The 22,347-nt window shown below is 39.3% G+C and overlaps 2 protein-coding genes across 3 annotated transcripts; both read right to left on the minus strand.

Moving 5' to 3' along the window:
• Positions 1 to 163: 163 nt before the first annotated feature.
• Positions 164 to 3,555, minus strand: trim107 (tripartite motif containing 107). Its single transcript, XM_058631842.1, has 2 exons — positions 3,474 to 3,555; positions 164 to 2,216 (listed from the first exon to the last, which is right to left on the minus strand). The coding sequence occupies exon 2, from the start codon at positions 2,203 to 2,205 to the stop codon at positions 754 to 756; it is 1,452 nt and encodes a 483-aa protein (XP_058487825.1). The 5' UTR covers positions 2,206 to 2,216; positions 3,474 to 3,555; the 3' UTR covers positions 164 to 753.
• Positions 3,556 to 4,710: 1,155 nt separating this feature from the next.
• Positions 4,711 to 20,687, minus strand: zgc:123305. 2 transcript variants are annotated; one of them, XM_058632106.1, is made up of 20 exons: positions 20,604 to 20,687; positions 16,012 to 16,212; positions 15,821 to 15,916; positions 15,268 to 15,515; positions 14,848 to 14,940; positions 14,552 to 14,663; positions 13,730 to 14,411; positions 13,542 to 13,635; positions 12,056 to 12,243; positions 10,983 to 11,076; positions 10,810 to 10,879; positions 10,638 to 10,718; positions 10,430 to 10,488; positions 9,499 to 9,649; positions 9,249 to 9,397; positions 9,004 to 9,090; positions 8,386 to 8,538; positions 7,620 to 7,734; positions 7,322 to 7,422; positions 4,711 to 6,754 (listed from the first exon to the last, which is right to left on the minus strand). In XM_058632106.1, exons 2-20 carry the CDS (start codon positions 16,201 to 16,203, stop codon positions 6,604 to 6,606), a joined length of 2,916 nt encoding a protein of 971 aa, XP_058488089.1. In that variant the 5' UTR covers positions 16,204 to 16,212; positions 20,604 to 20,687; the 3' UTR covers positions 4,711 to 6,603. The 2 variants fall into 2 exon arrangements, with proteins under 2 accessions (XP_058488089.1, XP_058488088.1); XM_058632105.1 differs by lacking the exon at positions 20,604 to 20,687 and adding an exon at positions 19,322 to 19,618.
• Positions 20,688 to 22,347: the final 1,660 nt, after the last annotated feature.

A 22,347-nucleotide genomic window follows, 5' to 3' on the forward strand; every position in this document is an offset into this window, starting at 1 on the left:
GACGATTTCCCTGTCTAAGTGTGTCCTTATTTGTGAAGCCCAAACCAAAATATAACTTTACAAAATGCTCTGCATATAGCTTGGGATACAAGGGGATTTGCAAGAAAATGATTGGCCTGAAGAAATTACAAACATTTAAATAAATCACAAAACTGTTTAGATCTGTTTTTTTTGTTTGTTTTTTTAATTTTCAATGTTCACCCCTTTTGCATTGCATTACTATGACATCGCTATTTATGGACATATCATTTTCACACAAAAGAATGAAAATACAGGGGAGTGAAATCAGAATAGTTTGAAACAAAGTTGCCTGAGGAAGGAGGAAATGTGCCTTTATCTTCTATAATGACACATCTAAAGATGTTTAAGGTCCAGTGTGTAAGAATTAGTGACATCTAATAGTGAGACTATGGATTGTAATGGAGGACTCCCCTGCTTATGTCTACCTTCCCTAAGTGTCAACTATGGTGGGGAATGATGTTAGACTTCTTTTGGAGAATAAGCTTCTGTTTCAAAGCACAAAATGTACTAATGTACAATGTACTAATGTAAATGTACCAAATGCTTTTAATTTAAAAGCAGTTTTATAGTTATATACACATACTTATGGTTAGTTTATTTAATTTCTGCCAATAAACACTAGACCTTAAAATTCTTCACATACAAATATGTTTTTTAAAGAGAATTTGATTGCGCTTCTATGCAGCACATTTGTTAAGAGGTTCACAACAGTTGGCAGAAGCATAGTTTTGATTAAGAATAAACAGTGACACGTGCATTTGGGTGCCCTGACAGCATCCTGTATGCCAGGTGTACCGGTTCAGTCAGGTTGGCCTTGAACGTGTACACGTGCGTCTTCCCGCTGATGGGGCTGATGTTGTAGAAGCTCAGCCTGTGTGTCTTGAAGCTCAGCTTGATCTCGAGCCTGCACGACACTGTGGTCCTCTTCAGCGGCACAGCGTGTTTTTGCTCAAAGGCCGTCAGCAGGTTGTTGAACCACATCAGACACCAAGAGTCACGGCTGCTCTCCAGAGCAGATGGCAGCCCGCTGCGTGCCAGCTTCCCACTGTAGCACACGCCAATGATCCACGGGGAGCCTTCGAGCTCTACCTCCCAACTATGATCTCCTTCTGAGAAGCTCTGTGTGCTGAGGACCTGGAAGAAGCTGGTGAACCTTTGAGGAGAGGATGGGTAAGGCTGTTTTGTCGGGCTGAACGTCACAGTCTTCATGTCCTCGGAGAGAATCAGGTTGGGATGAGCTGTTTCTGGATCAAAGGTGACCTCTGAGGGGTTGAGGGTGTTTCGCAGAGAGCGCTGAATCCCTCCAAGTCTTTCCCTCATTTCAACATTCATGTTATCCAGTTTGGGACAGACTCTAGCTGGGTTGACTTTTGATTCAACATGGTCCTCCTCCTCTCCCACTGGTTTCTCCATCAACTCCACAATGTGTGGTTGAAGGTTTCGAAGCTCTTCATTAAATTCACTCTCATCGTCTTCAGTCAACAGGGACTCTGCTCTGAGCATAGCCTGCCTCAGCTGTTTAGTCAGCTCGGAGGTTTGACTGACCCGACTGAATATAGCAGCCTCACCTGGATCTAACTCTTCTTCAATCATTTGCATCACCTGCTCGCTGTAGCGCTGGGATGAATCCTTGATTTGCTCGAGGAGTTTGGATGCTTTCTCCCTCAGCTGAGCATTAGCAGTGGTAACTTCCAACTTCCGTTCCCCGTCTCTCTTCAGAACACCCTCTGCCATCTCCAACTTTAGGCTCAACTCTGTGATTTGAGATGCCAGTCTGAATTTGGGCTGTTCCATTTCCATTTTACCTTTGCCACAGCTGTGTTCTTGATCCAAAGAAATAGGAAGCTCTGCAGATTCAGATTCAGTTTGTGTGTTAACATCAGAGGGCTTTGCAGTAGAGCTGGTTTTACCATCATTGGCTTTGTAGATCTCTACCATGTTACACATTTTTAAGCTTTTCACTAGGCTTGTGGTTCCCTGATATCCTGCCTGGCATTCAGGACAGCTGTGTTGGTCAAGGCCTTCTCCCATGATGTGAAGGCAGGCAAAGCAGTAGATATGACCACAGGGAAGGGAAACCGGGTCAGAGTAGAGTTGCTGACAGATAGGGCAAGTGAGCTCCAACTCCAGGGCTTCTGAATGAATCCTTTTAGGAAGGTATGCATCAGGCTCACTCACAGCCATGGTGTCACTTGCTGGAAGAACAGATTGACAAATCAACTTTATTTAGGATGCACGAGATGAGCCATAGCAGGTAAAATAAACAAAGTAAGACATGATTAAAATAAACCATTTGATTACTAACTATTAATTACAACTGTGTCTTGAGGACAAATTATACTGTACATTTCCCCATTGTGGGATTAATTGAAACATTATCTTATTTTAGATGTGTCATGTACATAGAGTCGTGTGCAGAAAGCTCAACATTTTACATTGTCGGAGAATATAATACATTTATGAAGCATGTTAGCATTTGAGCATTTTGTATTTCCATGCATCTCACGAAAATGTACTAAAAATATACTAAAACCACAAACAACTACATGAAAAACTATATAACAGTCCCTTATTTAATTAATGAAACCTTAATTGACACAAAAGAGGAATTGGTTTTGAGTTGAGAGCATAAAAAAACATAAAAATGTCAAAAGGTATAAGATAAAAGACATTTTTCAGCATACATGAGTGTACAAAACAGAAATTTCCCTGAAAAAAATGTATTCTCTTGCTGTCATCTTGTTATTTTATGTCAATTTCTCAATATAGATCTAAATACTTACTGTCCTAGAGCTCTGCAGAAAACTCTATCTATCTGTATCTGGGACCAGAATTTAGAAGTAGAAAAATAAAATAATGAAAATCTACAATATCTAAAATGGCGGGCTTCCTATTGAGAAGTCACTTTTTTTTGCAGCTTGGCATGATTTAGAGTACAGTTAAATTAGGTTTTGCCGTTGTTTTAACCCTATCTGCTCTGTGGTTCTGTGATTTTGACGACATAGCCCGGCCCCCTTATGTAGCCACGCCCACGTCAAAAGTTTGCACCTGTTTACCAGCACGAGGTTTGGAACCAGGATGTGTTCTCATGTAAAACTAGTAGTTTTAAATAGTTATGGCAAAGTCAACAGAGTTGCGCGTGTTTGAAGAAAGATGTCCGAGTGAAGCTCAGTGATATTTCTGCGTCGTCACTGCTGTGTCGAGTTAAGTTTCGTTTTCCAGTGAAGGAGAATCTCCGTTTTATTCTGTCGGTTTGATTAAAACAAACACATTTGCTTCTTCGTCGTATCACTGCTTCGACAGACCTGACTACAATTTAAAGTGGCTTTGATTTTTTGTGTGAATATTTATGGAGTTACAGGCGTTGTTTTTGTTCTCAAACAACACGTAATAACAGTATCGTATGATATTCGATATACAGTAGTTTCCTGAGATCGAAATTTAATACTTACCAGCGGTGAGATAGAGGACTGGTGTTGACTCTTCCTGTGTTCACTGACGCAGAGCTTAACGGGCATACTCATCACGCCTCTCAAACAAACCAATCTCACTGGAGCTCAGAGTGCAACACACCTCACCTGTTAGAACAACAATCCATTCGAATCCGCTACGGTTTTTGCCTGATGCCCCTTAGAACTGATTGAATAATTGCATTAAAAAAAGTTTTATTTCATCAAATCAGTTAAAAAAAATATGCACATTGGATAAATATTTAGCTTCTCCCAGAACATTAAGATTTAAATGTAATATTTAACGTTTAGGTGTAACATTTAATATTTTGATTTAACTATTAAATATATGTATAAGTTAACAAATATTTGTGTAAATGTGGAAAAGTTAACGTTAAAAAAATTGAAAACACTTTTTAAACATTGTTTGAGGCTAAATGTGGCACAATGTTGATGTTATTTTCAGCTTTACAAACGGCACCTCATATACAGGAAGATAAACTCGAATACCACTTTATTAGGTACACCTGTTCAATTTCTAATCTGCCAACTACTGCTGCCTTCACGTGCTATCGGAAACATACTTCCCATTTGTGACATGGGAACTACGCAATAGTCTGCACAGGGTTCACCCTTAACTGCTTCTTGGTACTAAAACCAAACAGTAACAGCATCTTTTTGTATTTATTAAAAAAACATGTTACGTGTAATTAGATAAAACATGAACATGTTGTACACAATCAACAACAAAGGAATTATTTATGTATGATGTATCTTGTCTTACTCTCTGCCATCATGAAATGTCAAAGGATGGAGCGTTCATGTGCATTTTGCATGTCGGGAACTCGTATTTACCACCATTTCCGATGGCACATGAAGGCAGCATTAATGCATTTGGGCATGTGAATAGTGAAATAAAGGTGACTTTGAGCATGGCATGGTTGTTGGTGCTAGACATGCTGCTCATCAGCTGCTTATCTAGTGGGATTTTCACACTCAACCATCTCCTGCGTTTAGAGAAATGCAGTTTTCTGGGGAAAAATGACTTGTTGATGGTTCGAGATGATCAAAAGGTAACAGTAACTCACAACAGTGCATCAATGTTTATCTGCAAAACTCATCGAACCTTGCACACCATCACCACTTGTGTGCCTAATAAAGTGGCCACTGAATGTACATGAATGAAATCATGAACATAACTAATTACATGTAAAATTGCAAGGTAAAAAACAGACACTGGTGTGTTTTAATGTCTTTTATATTTAACATAGGTAACAGTTAAAGTCTTAACACATATGAACGGTGGAAGATACAGAAAAAAATAATAAATAGAATTGTGCCATAGTGCGACAAAGAGTAAATCATTACTTGTAAATCCCCATCTAAAGTCTACGATCCACATCCACACGTCAAATCCACATTCAACTCCCCACAGTAAGGCTGAGCCACCTCCTCTTTTATGCAGTGAACACACATGTTCAAACTTAACGCTGCTGAAACTCAAAGGAAGACATGGAAATGTCACCCTGTGCTCTGATCCACTTTTTTTATCGCAGTCCTGAATCAAGATAATTCTACTATTACACTATAAAACCAGCTCTCACTCAGTCATTTTTACTGTGAAGTGTTTTCTTCACCCCTGAGGCTAAAATGTTCTTTGAAACAAACAAACCAAAAATGCTCAACACTCATGAGGATGAACTGCAGCTGTCGGTCACAATTACAACTGGACGCTAAAACAACTCGGACCATTTTTAAATACATTTCTTACACAGTATTTGGTGACTTGGTACATGCAGGTACATAAAAACTCAAGTTCAAATACATTCTCTGTTGTCATGAACACACAGACGCACCATCTCCACAAATTAATAGGACAATAGGTTGCTACTTTTGACTGTATCTGTTGCAGGTGATTAGACTTAACTATGGCACTGATCATTATCAGTCACAGAAAACACAGACAATAGCACTTGCAAGATTTTTGGAATTTAGGCATCAAGTTAAGCAACAGTAGGCAGGATCGCTGGAGAAAAAATAAACACTCTACTCAACTCTGAAGCCCTGCATATTGTACAACTCCACTTGTGACTCTTACGTTTTTGAGGTTTCATTGTAGCACAAGCAGTTTTTGTTGTTGCAGCACAGGAAAGGACCTGTAGAGAGAGTAGATGTAGTGGAACAATTAGAGCGCCTGCCCTCTCTCTCTCTCTCTCTGAGCCCATGGTCATGCTATAGATTTAGTTGTGAGGCTGTGAAGAGAGTTCAGAAGGAGCAGAAGTGTAGTTCTTTCTTCGGTCACTATATTTACATGATGTTGAAAGATTATTATGGAAGTATGGATCAATAACACCCCCACCCTCCAAAGAATTGCTTTGTTTGTGCAAACATTATTTAGGTCCATGATCAGAAATGTGTGACAGTGCCAATACATCAGTTAAAGCTACAGTGTGTAACTTTTTTTGTTGTTGACGTTAATGTTATTATTCTGCCTCCGTTTACTTTTGGTAAACAGAAATGATGCAACGTCTTTAGAATTCAGTTTCCTGTGACTCCAACCTGTTTGCAGCTGTCTCGCTTTACTAGTGCAATGTTTACGTTGCCTCCAGCTGTCGGCAGTGTGGGAACGTTGCCAGGCAACCCGAAAACAAAACTTTAAAAGACATAATCAGCATAGAGCAAACCCATTTAACAGTGGTTTGAATGCATTAGACATTTGTGTATATTTAAAAGTTACACACTGCAGTTGTATATGTATATTTTAGAATGACTATGACAGTGGTACCAACAATAATATTAAAGAAACTTAAACAGTCTGAAGGCATGTTTGTCCATTGGTGTCATGTTCATTAAGTAAACAGTTACAGTCAGTGTAAGGTCACTGAGATGAATGCATGAAAGGTTTATGCACTTATATTTTAAATGCAGAACATTTGCATTGTGACTTTATTTGCAAATCAATCAATGTTCCAGTTTATCCAGCGGCTCATAACACAGGATACACAGTTGGCTGCTCTATCGAAAGCAACATTCAGACATCCACTGAAAGGCCTTTCTGGCAAAATGAGGGAGCGGGGAAATAGTGAAGGTACAGTATGTACTGATGTGGGTGTGTGTGTGTGTGTGTGTGTGTCTACAGAAGTGCATCCAGGTCCAGTTCTGGCAGAGGCTGCTTCCAGTAGGAGAAGCTGCTGTACTCAGGAAACTCAAACGCAAAGGACGTGCTGGCCTTTGCAGAGAACATGGGGAAGAAGTGTTCCACCAGTTCAGTGAGGTGGCTGTACCTGCAAAACACACACAATCATTAACTCAAAGTACACACAGGCGCTAACAGGTTGGTTTACAGTGCCTATGCCTAATTCTAATGCATAAAATAAAGGTCAAGTGCAGAGCCATGTTGAAATGGAATCCTCTTCCCTGTGCAGTTTTCGAGATAAAGAGCAAATCTTATCTTTAAATCATGCAGCAAGAAGACCCGGTCGGAACAAAGGCCTTTCTGCATGCAGTTTGCATGTTCTCCCCGTGTGTGTGTGGGTTTTCACCAGGTTCTCCGGTTTCCTCCCACAGTCCAAAAACATGCAAAATGGGGATTAGGCAAATTGGACACTCTAAATTGACCGTAGGTGTGGCTGTGAGAGTGAATGGTTGTTTGTCTATGTATGTGTCCCTGTGATGGACTGGCGACCTGTCCAGGGTGTACCCCGCCTATCGCCCTATGTCAGCTGAGATTGGCATCAGGTGGTTACACAACCTTCCAGTGACTTATTGTTTTGTTGATTTCAGACTAAATAGAAATAGAATAAAAATGTGGAAAAACATGCATTTTTAAAGCTAACTTCTGTCACACTTACGAGGACTTGATGACTTTCTTCTCCTGGATGAGTTCTCCCTTTGGGTTAACGGTGAATATCCTGATGTCGGGCACACCAACCTCCTTATAGGCATAAGCATCCTGCAACAATGTACAGTGCATTCAGAAATTGATTAGAGCCCTGACATGAACACAAAATACACTACATCATCACACAGTGCAATTAAAATATCTGACGCAAGTCAGGATAAAGGATAAACCGGCAGAAGATCATAATTGGAGCTCGTCAACATGCCGTCCTAGTGATATATTGTGAAGTGTCACAAGGGGGAGCTTACATTCGTCCTGTTACCAAAGGCTGCGTAGAAGGGTTGTCGCTGTGGGTTGAACAGGTCTCTGATGTCACTGAGACAAGCGATTTTAAACACCTCCGGCTTCTTCTCAATCACCTCTCTGCACAGGTTAGAACAGTGAAAAGCTGTTTGTGTTATCGGACACAGTTATGTGTTAGATACAGTAGATTAGCTGAGCATGATGTGCCTTCTTTGTCCACCACTACTGTATGAACTCAGATTTTCAGGCTGCATACAAACAACTCTGTTACTGAGGGGAGACTCAACTTCCTGTTTGCACAGATACATGCATGACCTTATTGGTCACATGTGTTGTTTTTAGAAGAATGGATCAGAATATTTCTGATATAGAGCTGAAACACTCGCCTTAGGTCAATGATACATGATGGAAAAGCAGCACTAGCAAAATCCTTGTTAATAACCGTGAAACAAGACACTCTTTAACATTAACCCATCTAGTTTGGCTTTTGATTGCAGTAGGGCTCCAACAAATAAATGATTATTCATTGATACATATACATATATGTGTATATATATATATATATATATATATATATATATATATATATATATATATATATATATGTATATGTGTGTGTATATGTATATGTATATATATATATATATATATATATACATATATACACACACACACATACACATATACATACACACATATATATATACATATATATAATATAATATAGTAATAGTAATAGTACACACAGCCATGGTAGTGTGTACTAGTTACCTGTGCAGTGCTGAGAAGAGGCTGCTTGGAGCCAGCAGTACAGGCCCTTTAGGAAGGACAGTGCCTCCTTCATTGACCCACCGCAGATAGTCCTTAGTGATAGCAGCCATGCCTATAGCCCGCGCTGAGCAGTACAGAAATTTATAGCCATTTCTGCAACAAAAGGGACAACAACACTTAAAATGTAGGCGAACAAAATAGCTAAATGTGTTTTCCAGTTCTGCCTTGTAGACTCTGAAGGTTCAGTGTGTGAGAATAATCTAATGGTGAGACTGCACACTAACAAATGGCGGACTTTTTTTAAATGTTACACACTCATCCTTTAACAGCACACACGTTGCTAATTTATGTATTACAAATATCAACACCTCTTCCAGCCTTTTTTTCAGCTAACTGTGCAGCTGAACCTGTTTCAAAAGCTTAACATGAGACACATGTAAGAAAAAAAGGACAAAGAAGGAAATGTGGTGATGCAGATCATACAGATAGAATAACTTTAGAATCAGCTGAAGGTGCTTTTTACCTGTTTTCACTGTCATGTGAGTGAAATTCTTTGCAGCAAATGTGTAAAAGGAAGAACAGAAAACCTATGAAAAACAATGATTTTCAGTTACATACTGGTGGATTTTGTGGTAGAGTTTGGCAATGCCTTTGTGTGTCCAGTCTTTTCCCAGCTGAGGTAGAATATGTCCCAGAGCATCAGACCTGCAAGAGAAAGAGAGTCAGGACCACTATAACACTATGATAATAATTAAAGTTCACACAACATCCTTCAATGTATTTTACTTAATAAGTAGGAAATCTTTGAACTGATCTGTCTGACTCTAGAACAAAATAGCACACGAGGAAACACTCATTATTACTTAGTGATGGTCCCGTCGATGTCTGATATGATGATGCGGTCGTCCCAGTTCCACAGGTAGATGGCAGCCTCACAGCGACAGGTGCCCTGATATTGTGTGGTCACGCTGAACACCACCTTGTTGGCTCCCTCACGCAGGTTTAGGTACTCCTAGGAACAGGATAGGGAAGAATAAGTACATAAAACCATTAAGAAATTAGAAAAAAAAAAAATAGATGTGTGGTAGATGCGTATGTGAATGCATGTCTTACTATCTGTGCAGAGGTCAGACGTAGTGATTTGCAGTAAATCTGGCTGAAACACTGAGCGGCATTGATGGTGTCTGTTGATTGGCTGGAAGGAATGGTGGCCTTTTTTCCGAGCCCTGCTGCCTTATCACTGTCAATGTCATCTAGTGTTGCCCTAAAAAAAAGACACTTTTGTTTTTACACAGTTTTTTGTAAACACGGCATTACTTCAAGAAATGTCTTCATACACAAGGAGCCCGCTCAAAAACGACTCTCAACGCTGTGGTATGTTGTGCCACAAAAAAAGGATATTTTTGGAATTATCGATCTGCACATGAAAGTAAAAATACTTTACTATAACATATTGTGTCTTAAGCTTTCACATGACTGATATTTTATATATATATATATATATATATATATATATATATATATATATATATGTTATATAAATATCAGTGGGTGAAGGGTGAAGCTTTGGTGTCCCCTAGAGTTATAAAGACAAACTACATGATGAGATGACACAAAACAAAACAAAAGAATATGCATAATTGAATCCTGATTAATTGGTTTTAATGCCGTGGTGCCAACATGAGGCATGTTCAGCTCCACAAACAATCCATCTTCTAACAAATTAACCAGATAATTATGTGAACATACAACGATTAGAGAGCAAGAACTCTGGAAAATTAAAGAGTTGAGACAAACATGGATTCAAATCCTTACAAAGCAGCTGGATAAAACTAACAGAAAAAGGAAAAAGCTCCGCTTTTTAATTATCCACTTTGGTGGGGAACGTCTCTCGGACGTGTTCATTTCAATGCATTATCAACCAAATAAATAAAGATAAATATAGTAAATTGGACTGAAGGTTAGAAGGCTTAGAAGGCTGTGGAGCAGCAGGACACAGGTTTTATGAGGTTCATCATATTATGTTTGATAATGTTTTACTTACTTCACAGTGGAAGAAGCACTGACCAGCTGATCCTCCTGTTCATCCTTTGAGCTTTTTTGCTGAAAAAAAAAAGTAACATTAAAACCAAACAAAGGTGGTAATTGTGGTTTTTACAAACAGACTAAATGCTTAACAATTAATCCATTAACTGCTTCCATATCATTTCTATTGTGCTACTGCAACATCATAATGTAAAATGATAAACAACCATGTCTCTTCTTCTCCAGGAGAACCACCAGCGCCCAGACTTCTTTGGCATCTTGTCCTTCACCAGCTGCTCTATTGAACTCTATGTCACACACACAGATAGAGAGAGAAATGAATAATACAGTAATAATAACTACACTTAATTGCAGTCTAGTTTAGTAATAATAAAATACCTTGGGTAAGTTTTTCTGGAAAGTTGTCATCGACAAAAGTATTGGAGCAGCCACTGCCCAGTTGTAGTAGCTGTGAGAGATGAAAGCAAGCTGGTGATCAGTCATGGACATGAGTCACACCATCTGATTTTTTAAATTGATTCTATTCTATTATTTCTTTTTTTTAATCTCACTTGTTGTTGATGCAGATGACAAGACTTGGATCGTCAATGATCCCTGGATTGTTGGCAAATTCCTGGTAGGTCACAATGTGCTCCAAAAACTTTTCTGCAGTCAGCACAAAAGTAACACAGTGAATGATATGAAGGATATGAAAATTTCACATCATAATTATTATGTAAAAGTTCACTGAGGCTAAAGCAGTGTCTTTTTTTAGACTCCTAGACAAAAATGGGTGGACTCTTCAAACCAAAATCTACCATCATTGGTTCATATTAGTGAGCTTTTAGATGTTCACAAACTCATATTTTCTAACAAACAGGATAAAAGAATTCATCCTTTAACAAGCGTATTACAGATGACACGTTTGACTGACTTTGCATTACTGTAATTACGTGACAGTTTGTGCCATCGGAAAAACTGTTTCTGAAAGCTGAGACGTTGCCAGCCAAAGTCAAGCTGTGGTTATTGCGATATTTCACTTGCACTGTTGCAAGAAGCCGGCGAATCAGTGTCTGTCACCAGAGAGGTTCCATTTTTTGGCCTGACAAAGACTCAAACAAATGCTATTTTAAATATGTGTTATAATAATAAATTTAACATGCAAAATCTATGTTTTTTCTTAATAAAAATGTTTTTCTTCACTTTAAATGGTTAATCCACTATTTTAACATGCAGTAAATTGTAATACCTGCCATATATTGAAAGTTATTCTTGAATACTGGGCAAAAGCACTTACTTACAGGAAACTTTCTGGCCCTTTTAAGGTTAAAATAAACAAAAAAGTCCATATGGCCATTTTGAGGCTTAGGTGTTATATTAAACTTTCAAAAAAAATGTTTTAAATCACACATTCAAGAAACAAAACAAAATAATCTTAATTAAAACAATTTGAAGTCATGATATCCTGACATGACTGAAAAGATGCAGGCTCCCCCTCATGGCACAGTGTTTAACAGTGACAGCATGAAAATACTGAAATATTGATGGTGCTATAATATTGTAAATGGTCCCATCTATTGTGATTGATATATTGTAACGCCCCATGTAGTAGCACTTGTCACAAACAGACAAAAAGCATATTCACCTTTGGTTATCTGGCTGGTGTCGCCCTCTTGTCCACAGAGGGACATGCTGACGTCCATGTTGTAGGAGGCGGAGTCTGACAGGTATTCTGTGCCGCTGTCTATGGCCCCGCTGACCACTGAATTAGGTGACTGACTTCCTGAGCACGAGCCCTGTTCTGCTCCATGATGAGACGCTCCCTCCGTCTCACTGCAGGGACACAGGACAAGTGTATTTTATTGTAATGATTCTCAGTTGTGAGTGGGGATGAGCCAATGTGATGTTTAGTATCTGTGTGACACAGGTCACTTAGCACGGACTGTAAAAAGACATCAATGCCACCAATGTCATGTGACGCTACAGTGCTCATTTCAGCTGTGTAGACTTAATTTAAGATAAAAGGAGGGAAAAAAAGCCAAAAATCAAGTGTGATTTTGGGAAAAGGTGGGACTGTATCGTACTGATATCAGTATTGGACATGAAAAGGTGGTATTGAGCAACACCTAGTTGTGAGTGAATAATCATTTAACAGAAACTAAAGGACAATTACTGGTAGGAATGACTCAATACTGCATGTTTGTGTCTGATATTGACACCAATATCACAACCTTGTATATCTACTGATACCGATATCAGTCTACTGATACCGATATCAGTCTAATGAAGTCTTTTTTTAACTACTAAGCAGCTAACATCACATTTGTGCTGACCATAACCAGCCCTTTTTCGAAAACATTAAGGTCCACCTGTGTCACAACATGTAAAATGATGTTGGTGCTTTTTGTTTACTATTTTACAGTCTGTACATGGCAAGTAAGTATATGCTATTTCGGGTTTTTTGTATGGTTTTTGGTTTCATACTTCATCCAGTGATTTTAACCAGTGTTACACCAACACTTAACATTGTACTGGCTGTTCTCTAGTTACTGGGCTATTTCAAAAGGAAATGGTCAAGACACTTACAAAAACATTGTTCAGGCTTGGTATTAACACATTACAAGTACAGGTTTCAATGCACCCAGTGCATCACAAAGACATCCTCAGATACAATCACAAAACCCACAATGAGGTGGTTTGAGGACGAATTCCTGAGCATGCATGAGCACAACCTGTCCTGTGAGGACGGAAACCATTTTCTTAGGCGATGTACTCTGAAGAGCTGCAGTTTCACTGTATGACCCATACGTTGATCCATTTGTAACCACTGCCACAGCATTAACATAGATAAATACATTTCTCTATTTTTTTAATGGCTGAAATTGTATTTAATTTTACAGCAGCGTGAGTGGTGCTTTCATTTGCTCAGCTCCTGTTGACTCATTAAAAAAAAGATTTCTTGCACACAGACGTGATGTCCTTGTGTGTTTGAATACAGGATGGGTAAAGTGACTTGATCAGGTCTCTCATGACAGCGTTAATTTGATGATGCAACAGGGCCTAAAAGGTCACACACATTTTCATTCGTCTTCAGAGTATGGTTTCAAGTTTCTCCTCATGTGTCTTCTCACCTTTTTGGGAAGTAGAGCGCAGCCACTTCTGGGTTCAGCGAGGTCAGGTCGTCCAAGTAAATGTCTGTTGGTCCTAGATGGTGCTTCAATTTACCTACAGCAGAAGGACACACAAAAACAGTTGGCAAACTCTGACATTATCTAACAATATGATTTTTCTCCATCTAAAATGATAAAAAAGCTATAACCTTTCTTCTGGCACTGTTGCTCCGCTTTGGAAGACGCCACAGACGTGTCTGTTAACAACTCGACGGCGGTAGAGCCATCTCCGCCTTTTACCGCTTCATCTTTTAGTGCAGTCTTATTGGTCAGTGTGATTCCATTTGACCCCTCCATTACTCCAGGTTGACTGTCTTCTTCACGTGCCTCAATGCAGGGATCTATCCCACTGTCCCCCTCACTGACCGGGGCACTATTGGTCAAACCCTGTTCACTTTGCTCCAATGAAGCGCCCTGCTGCTGTAGATATGATGATTCTGTAACTATACTAAGAGTGCTAACACTGACTGTGCCTCCTTCGCCATCAATAGGATCAGTGCCATTAGTTAGACAATCAGATGAGTGTATTTTCTCCTCTTCCCCTACTGTGTATTCTAGTGTTTCTCTCGAGTCCATGTTGGAGGCAGAATGTGGAATGTGTGGGTATGTTTCATTGGATAAGTTAATGGTTTGCATGGCATGACTAGTTACATCTACGGATTGAGTCCTGGGTTGTGGTCTGACCACTGTTACGCTGCTCACTCTGCCACAGCTAATCACAGGCTCCAAATCCATGTCAAACGAGTCCTGTCTCTCAATGGTGCGGAAATGAGAATTCCCAGAAGGTGAGATACTCTCTAACTCGATCGATGACTTTTCTGATTGACGCAGCTGTGGAAGCAGAGAGAGCAATGTGAGGCAGCATGCCAGTGTAACAACCTCATATCTACAGCATAACTCATAGCACACATAGGCCAGGAAAGCACATCTTCAACTTGTTTGCGTTTGAATGTGTGTGTTTCTTGTCATACCGTAGGAAAACCTCCCCAGTTCCACTGCATCTGAGGCCCTGAGGGTTCTTCAGGTCTATGCAGGAGCTCCGAGTCGCTCTTTGGAGAGGAAGGACGACTGAGAAACACATTGCTGGGAAGGACAAAGACACAAATAAACGTATTGATTCATGTATGGACAGGAGACAATGAATAAATCAGTGAGGTTATGTCAACACAACAATCACAACTTTTTAAAGTTTAACTGCCTGCAGTGAGACTGCTCAAAACAAACATTCAATCAACTGCAAAAAAGAGAGAAGAAAAACCTTCCTCACCTTTCCAAGGGTAACGGTTCTCCATCTGAGTGAGGGTGAGTGTCTCTGAGCTCCTCACTTGGCTCCTCGGACAGTGAGTAATACACCGATTTACTTTGACACGAACACAAGAGAAATGTTTAACTACTGTACACAGCGACACTCTGTGAAAGTTTGCTCACACTGTCAATGCCACTGACTGACAACATCATAGAATTTAACAGTGACTGAAATGATGGACAGATTTTGATATATGTTGATATATTAGTCTGAAGGGTCCTGAAGTGAATTATATATACAGAAGAGTTAAAGTTCTTAATGTTTATTAACCTCAAAGCAATGCACTTAAACTATTTAGCAACAATCCAGTTAGCAATTGCAAAGACACTACTACTGTACCAAAGCTAAGAGCACAATTCAATAAGAAAAGAATCCACTGACCTGACTTGTAATGGTGAGACAACATCCTCCTGAGCAGAACTTTCACTTTCCCTCTCCCACTCCTTGTCTCTTTCTCTCTCATCCGATGAAGAATGGTCCTCTCTCAGGTGAGTATCTGAGCGCATGCGCTTGCGACGGCGTTTCTTCCTCCGTGCGCCAGAGACAGAAGATCCCTCAGGACTCTCCTCCATCTCCTCGGGGATCTCACGTGGAATTGGGGATGTGCACAGGTGGGGTGGGACCTGGGACTGAAAGAGGTTAAGAGAGGAAAAGAATATTGAATGCAGGGACAAGAAGTGTTTCTCCTGTTAAACATTTTTGTGAGCAGAATAATTTACTTCCAAAACATTTTTTTGGGTACTTGGGTTTACAGCCATTGCCTTGATTTGACTCCACATAAAATGAATCACTTCCTGTATGTCACCAGACAACACAAGATCTAAACACCACTATGCTGACAAACACACAGGGGGTGTGTGGAGCTGACAGACTTAATCATCATTGTGTGAACTCATTACAATGTTATGCACTTCAATAATCTGGGCTGTCTTACCTCCATATTATCATTTTCCTCCACAAAAAAAGCTTCTCCATTGTCCCCCAGCTTCATATGGAGGTCAACCGCCTCTCCATTTATTTCAATGTCCACCTGCAAAAGACACAGTGATGAATTTAAAAACGAAATGAAGTTACAGGCAATGAATAACAGACTTAAAAAGAATCAAAATACAGAGAGAAACTCACAATTTTCTCCTTAGAGCGCAGCACACCAAGCTTTCCGAAGCGGACATGGAAGGGGGAACACTGGAACGTTCCATCAGGCTGACGGACCACAATGACATCGATCCCTCCGGTGAGAGTGGCGGGGTTAAGACCACGGTACAGCTCCTTTACCGTCACAAATACCGTCTCTGCTAACTGGCCCACAATATTCATGGTTTGGGACTAAAATTAAACAAACAAATACAAGAAGTGAGAGCAGTGAGCCATGACACAGAAAGAAAAAAGTGTTTAACGTAGACTGCCGTTAGATTTTCAGCACCCACTCAACAATAATCAATTTAAAGTGGATAGAAGAGCCAGTGTTATCCAGTACAGTGGTCAGTGGACCTTACATACCACAAGATTTCAGAGATTTAAGCCAAAGAAACTTTTCCACTCAAAGGAAGGAGGATGTGCCACTGACTGCAAAATGAGCTGCTTCTAATGTTTTGACAACACAAAACTGACCTTTAGAATCTGATCTTAACAATGCAAATGGTCTTATGTGCCGCAGCTGTAAGGGAAGGTGAGCTCTAATACGGGCACTTTAGAGGTTTGTCACAGACAAAAGAAAAGACGACTGAAGCCATTAATCTGGCCAGTCAAGATGACTATGTGAAAATGTTTACAGGGTGGAGTTTTCACCCCGCAGAGACTTCAAATATGACTCATCTTACAACACGTTGTAAAGAACGTTTAAAAGTTAAACAGAATGGTCAACAAGTATGTCACACAAGTGTCTTCAAGCAAGTCAACAAGACAAACTTTGACAAAGGCCAACCGAAGACATCACATGTGACCTAGTATGAGCCTGCATCAACATGGTTCGCCCATAAGATGAGTGTGTTACCCTACATGACCACCTGGTGAACCTGGACAGTGCAACCATGGCCTCTTCATACTATTTTCATTGTCAAGTGTGCAACATATAGGAGGGTTTATTGGCAGAAATTGAATATTATGTTTGTGTAAGTGTAAAATCTGGAATTTGATTCTTTCCATAGCATTAGAATAAGCTTTTTACATGTACAAGACAAACCACACTGTATGTTTTGTGTTTCAAAGCGGAACCTTACGACGCAAATGAAGAAGAATACCATTATTTCTTCATTCAATCTCACAGGAAAAGAAGAAGCAGACATTTTCTTTATTATGCGAAGACTACCATAGTTCCCTGAGGCACTTGGGAATTGGAGGGGTGAGCGGACTGGATTTTTAACAATATGCCGTCTCACAATTAGATGTCACTAATTCTAACACTTCGAACTTCTGGTACAAATGTATTGTTTCTGCAACAAAACAAAGGCGTAAACCTTCAGTTTCTTCCTAGAATACAGCAAATAAAAACACCCAACTGTGATGTTCAACACAACTGAACAACAACAAGACCTGTTTCATCATCAGTCTCATGTCTTACCCACAGAGAAGGATGCAGGTGTCCCCTACTCTCCGGGTTGTGCTCCCTTGACCTCTCTTCTGCCATAGGTCACCACTACAAAGGTTTTTTCCAGCACAGGTTCTCAGGAGGAACAGTCTCAACAAACTTTACCTCCATTTCCACCACAGGAACCTGTCAGCTCCATTTCCCATCATGCTCGGCTGCTTCTCACAGGTCTGCTACTTAACCTCTCCCACACACACACACACACACACTTTCTCACATGTCTGTGTGTGGCTATTAGGCCATATTTACTCAGCTTTGGCCCCAAAAAACCCTAGTGTTGCTTTGTTGATTATTCTTCTTGCAGTTAAGGCTAAATAAAACCAGTGGTTCTCAGAGATGACAGCACTCTAGTCCTCTCTGTCCTGAGCTAGGATGCAAAATATAACAATCTATGAGAGAGTCCCAGTATATTCAGTCACACGCTAATGCTTCCTCTATTTCACACAATTTGACAAGTGAACACTATACACACACACCAGCCTGTCACACCGAATTCATACTTCCCCACTTGCACTGCACATGACAGCCAGACCAGCAGTTTCTGAAAGGCTTGGACAGGCTATTCAAACACATTTGGCAGCACAAAATACACACACACACACACACACACACTGATCGACCGCTCTCTTTCTGGGCTTGACCACAGCTCTCTGGGCCCTCAGATATGAAGGGATTCTTCTGCTTCATGCTCTGTCAACACCGGAAAATCCTTCATCAGCCTTGCCAACTTGGGAGGAACTCACTCCTCAATAAATTATGTATTTATATTAAATGCTACATAATAAAATTTTAAACTGTCAAGTCTTGAGAAAGCAGAAAGACCAATAGCTTAGGGCAGACAATGGTCGTGAAAATGTAAGGCAGTGTAAGATAATGACAGACAGGAAATGTGTGGATATAAACTGTAGAGATTAAACATATGACTGTCCTCAATGTCTATTCCAACAATGTGAATGTTTATAATTCCAAGATGGACAGCCTAGAAGTTCACTACACTTCACTGACATTGGCAAACACCTGAGGTCTAAAACTCAAATGACCTTGGGGCCACATGACACTCAGGTCGGGCGATATGACTATGAGCTCAAAATGATATCAAGATATTCTCTCAAAATGAAAGTGTTTGCTTTGTTATGGAACAATATACAGTTCCCCACAAAAAAACATATTCATGATGCAGAAGAATCTACAAATAAAAAACACACATTTAATTGGCGGGCTGCAAGAAATCTAACAAGGGACTTCATGCGTCCCTCAAGCCATAGGTTTGAGACCTCTCGTTTAAAGAGTCAGTGTATGGAGAAAGTTGTTTTGGCTTTTACTGAACTTTACATCCAAGGAGACATCTCTTTGACACAGTCGGAAAAAACAGCCTATGCGTTCATATATTTTACGACTACATAATAAAGCCTGTCCCAGAGACAGACACACAGGCCATCGGGAGGCCGGAGAACTACTTTAGTGAAGGCAGGCATTAATGTTATCAAGACCACAACAACCGAGACCAAGACGAGACTAGGACTTTTACGGACCAAGACAAAGCAAGACTGACTCAAGGCCAAGACCAGTTCAGTATAAACAATGCACAGCTATAAGAAATTAAGTCACACACGCTATATTTGGCTTGTCTCCGGCTGTTCAAGACTGCTGACAACCTTAATATTCTAATGTTTTCCAGTCATGATCCAAGATTACAATGCCAGGATTCATCTTTGTCTTCTGTACTGTGGGATTTGACAGCAGCTTGCATCCATGATGTTACATTATTGTCATATTTTAGTCTCATCCTCTTCCCTGTACATGATATTGATCAGGATTCATTTTTCAGATCAACAGCAAATGACCTACCTGAGGAATAAAGCTTAAGTAAACGTAGTGGATTCTTTGGAATCCTTTGTCTCTGATGTTTTACAGCAGTTGACTTCTGTAATGCTGCATTAGAGCTTCCTTCTTTTCTTTCCTTTGCACAACTTCATTCTCTTCACACCAGCTATAGGAGTAACTCTTGTTTGCGCACCTTCCTCATCTTCTTCAACCTGTCGCCTATGATGCTTTCCTTTAATCCTTTCATCGTCTAATCTTTGGTTTGCATTGTTGCCCTCCCCAGCTCTAACTTCTCACAGCCCTTAGTCCTTAATCAGTTCAAAGTTCTCCTTCATTCTCCCTCCCCTGGACTTAAGTCTTCATCTCCTTCTTCTAACATTAATTATAATTTTCCGCCGGCTGTGCACAAAGAGGTGTAATGCTTCTCTCCATAATTGTAAATTCATAGTTCTCCAGCACACAATTTATCTTATCGCATAATTTAATTGTATTCTCCTAATTTAAAGACTTTTATATCATAATTTAGACTTTTGTCATTTTTACTATTTACATTTTATTTTATAAATGTCAATGTTAAATTAATTGCTGTCTTTTGACTTTTATCTCATAGATGAAGACTTTTGTTTCATAATTTAGACTTTTGTCACGTTTTACAGTATATTTTATAAATGTCAATGGTAATGCATTAATGATTTGTTTGCATTTCACTATGTGAAACGACTCCTTATTGGGCACTTTTAATGCACATTTGCACAAAAGGTGCATTACAAATAAAGCGTTGTTTGAATTCTACCCATCTGTCCGTCTGTCTGTCTGTCTGACTGTCTGTCTGTCTGTCTGTCCAGTGTTAGTTATCCGTGTGTGGACGTGTATTTAGCTCATTCACGTAAGGATTTAAGGCAAACTCGTGAACTAAGTTCCGCCCATGGTTCTCATGTTTCACGAATAACACGTAACTTATAAAGTCACGGAAAAGTAGCGACACATAACAACATGTGTTTTATCGCCCAGAAAATCGTTGAAACTACAAATATATACATAAATATATATAAAAAATCTAACCGACATGTTGCTCTTCACTGTTCCCAACGTCATCGGTTCGGACGTAGCTTTGTTTGAGTTGAACACATCTCTGCGACTTGACTGAACATGTTGTTTTAGTTGAAAAATACACTCACATATTTACTGAAGCGACATAACGTCAAGCCACGTTTCAACACAACAGAACACTTGACACACAGGTTATGTTGTTTTTAAGTATTCTAAGTATTTCTGTGATAAAGACAGAATGTGTAAAGCCGCTTACCTTTAGAGCTGCCCTTTCCTCACTGACATCACTGGACGCTTCCTAGTTTATTGCGCGTGCGCGGATCACCAGTCAATCCCTTCTAACAGCCAATGAGAAAGCTGTAGAACAAAATGACCCGCCTACATTTATGATTTGTAAACAATGCGTTTGAGGAAGCTGTAAAATGACTTATAGACGATGAAATTCTCTGTCATAACGAAACAGAATTACATGTTTCGATTGGTTCTTGAGAAAAGAACCTCTCGCTTTCAAATAAAACCCCTTAAATTGATTAGAAATGTTTAAACTCAAGTTTCTTTGTTTATTAATCACATACTGGTTAAATAAATATCAACTCAATTTTATGTGTACAGCACAACATCCTAACAAACGGTGTCTTTAGGTACTGTACCTAGACAAGACAAACAATAATTAGAATTAACATTATGGAAATAAATTGAAAACCCAACAGTTCACACAATGAGCAAGCAATGTGCATCATTGAAAATAAAAACAACAACAACAACATAATTATAACATTTAACAGAAATATATTTTCTGTCCACGTCTCGATTCATTGATGGGGTTTCAGTTTTTTCCAGAAACAATGACTAGTTTACTCCAGTAGAGGGCATTACAGCATCTGCAGATAGACTTCATACAGCTGTCACTGCTTAAATTCTTTCATCCATTCTGTCTATCTATTCTTCCACCCAAATAAAAACATGATTTTAAGACAAAAACACATATATTTTTTTTAATTCAGATAACACTTAATCATCATTACAGCAAAAGTGAAATTAATGAACAGCTATTGCACAGTTAAATACACAACACAGAAACAAAACAAGTACAAACAAGTTTTCATTTTAACATTTCCAACTCAAAACTAAATACACAACAATAAAACAGATAATAAACAGATTTGTTAAGATGAAAAAAATTCTACATACACTCAATATAAATAATACATGTGATGTTAATGTCATAATCTTGCTCATTGCTTCCCAAACCTCAAAATGAGGATATTCTCAAATGTCTTGTTTTATCCACAAACTAGAACTAATCCATTTTATTTGATTTCAATGTTACATGCACCACAGAAACCAAAAACTCAAACCGAAGAAGCTCAAACAGATTAATTGATGATCAAAATAGTTGGCGATTCATTTAGTAAATGATAAATAATCGATTTATCGTTGCAGCCCCTAACGTAGAGTAAATATAAATTAAGATCTTATGCAGAGGGAATTTCATTTATTCATCCTTACAACAAAATTCTAAATCTAAAGAGTTATTTTCCAATTGAATATGGACACTGACATATTTAATGTATCATGAATATGTACAAAAGAGAACTCAAAATGAATACACACCGTACAGTATGTTATGCACTGCCCAGTTAAGGTGATGAATATGTTATACAGTTGTATATTTTGTCAGAGCACAGTCAGCCAAATCCTTTTTAGGCTTTTAATTATATCATTTTTATGATCACACTGTGATACAGTGAGAGCAACCATGAAACAGACGCTGTGTCCATGACATAATTTAAGGTGTTTCCTGATTTCAGGCCTCAGTGCAGGCTGCCTATTTAGGGAAAGCCACCATCCTTCAAAATTGCTCTGCATCTGCTCACAATTCTCTCCCCCATGTCCCCACACACTGCTCCGCACAGTGTGTCCTCCAAATGTTTAGGCCCTTTTCTCTAAATAAGGCAGCCTTATCGTAGTTCCTGTCATTTCTGCCGCTTTCCCAAACA

Source organism: Solea solea, chromosome 6 (genome assembly GCF_958295425.1).
Source record: "Solea solea chromosome 6, fSolSol10.1, whole genome shotgun sequence".
Lineage (NCBI taxonomy): Eukaryota > Metazoa > Chordata > Actinopteri > Pleuronectiformes > Soleidae > Solea > Solea solea.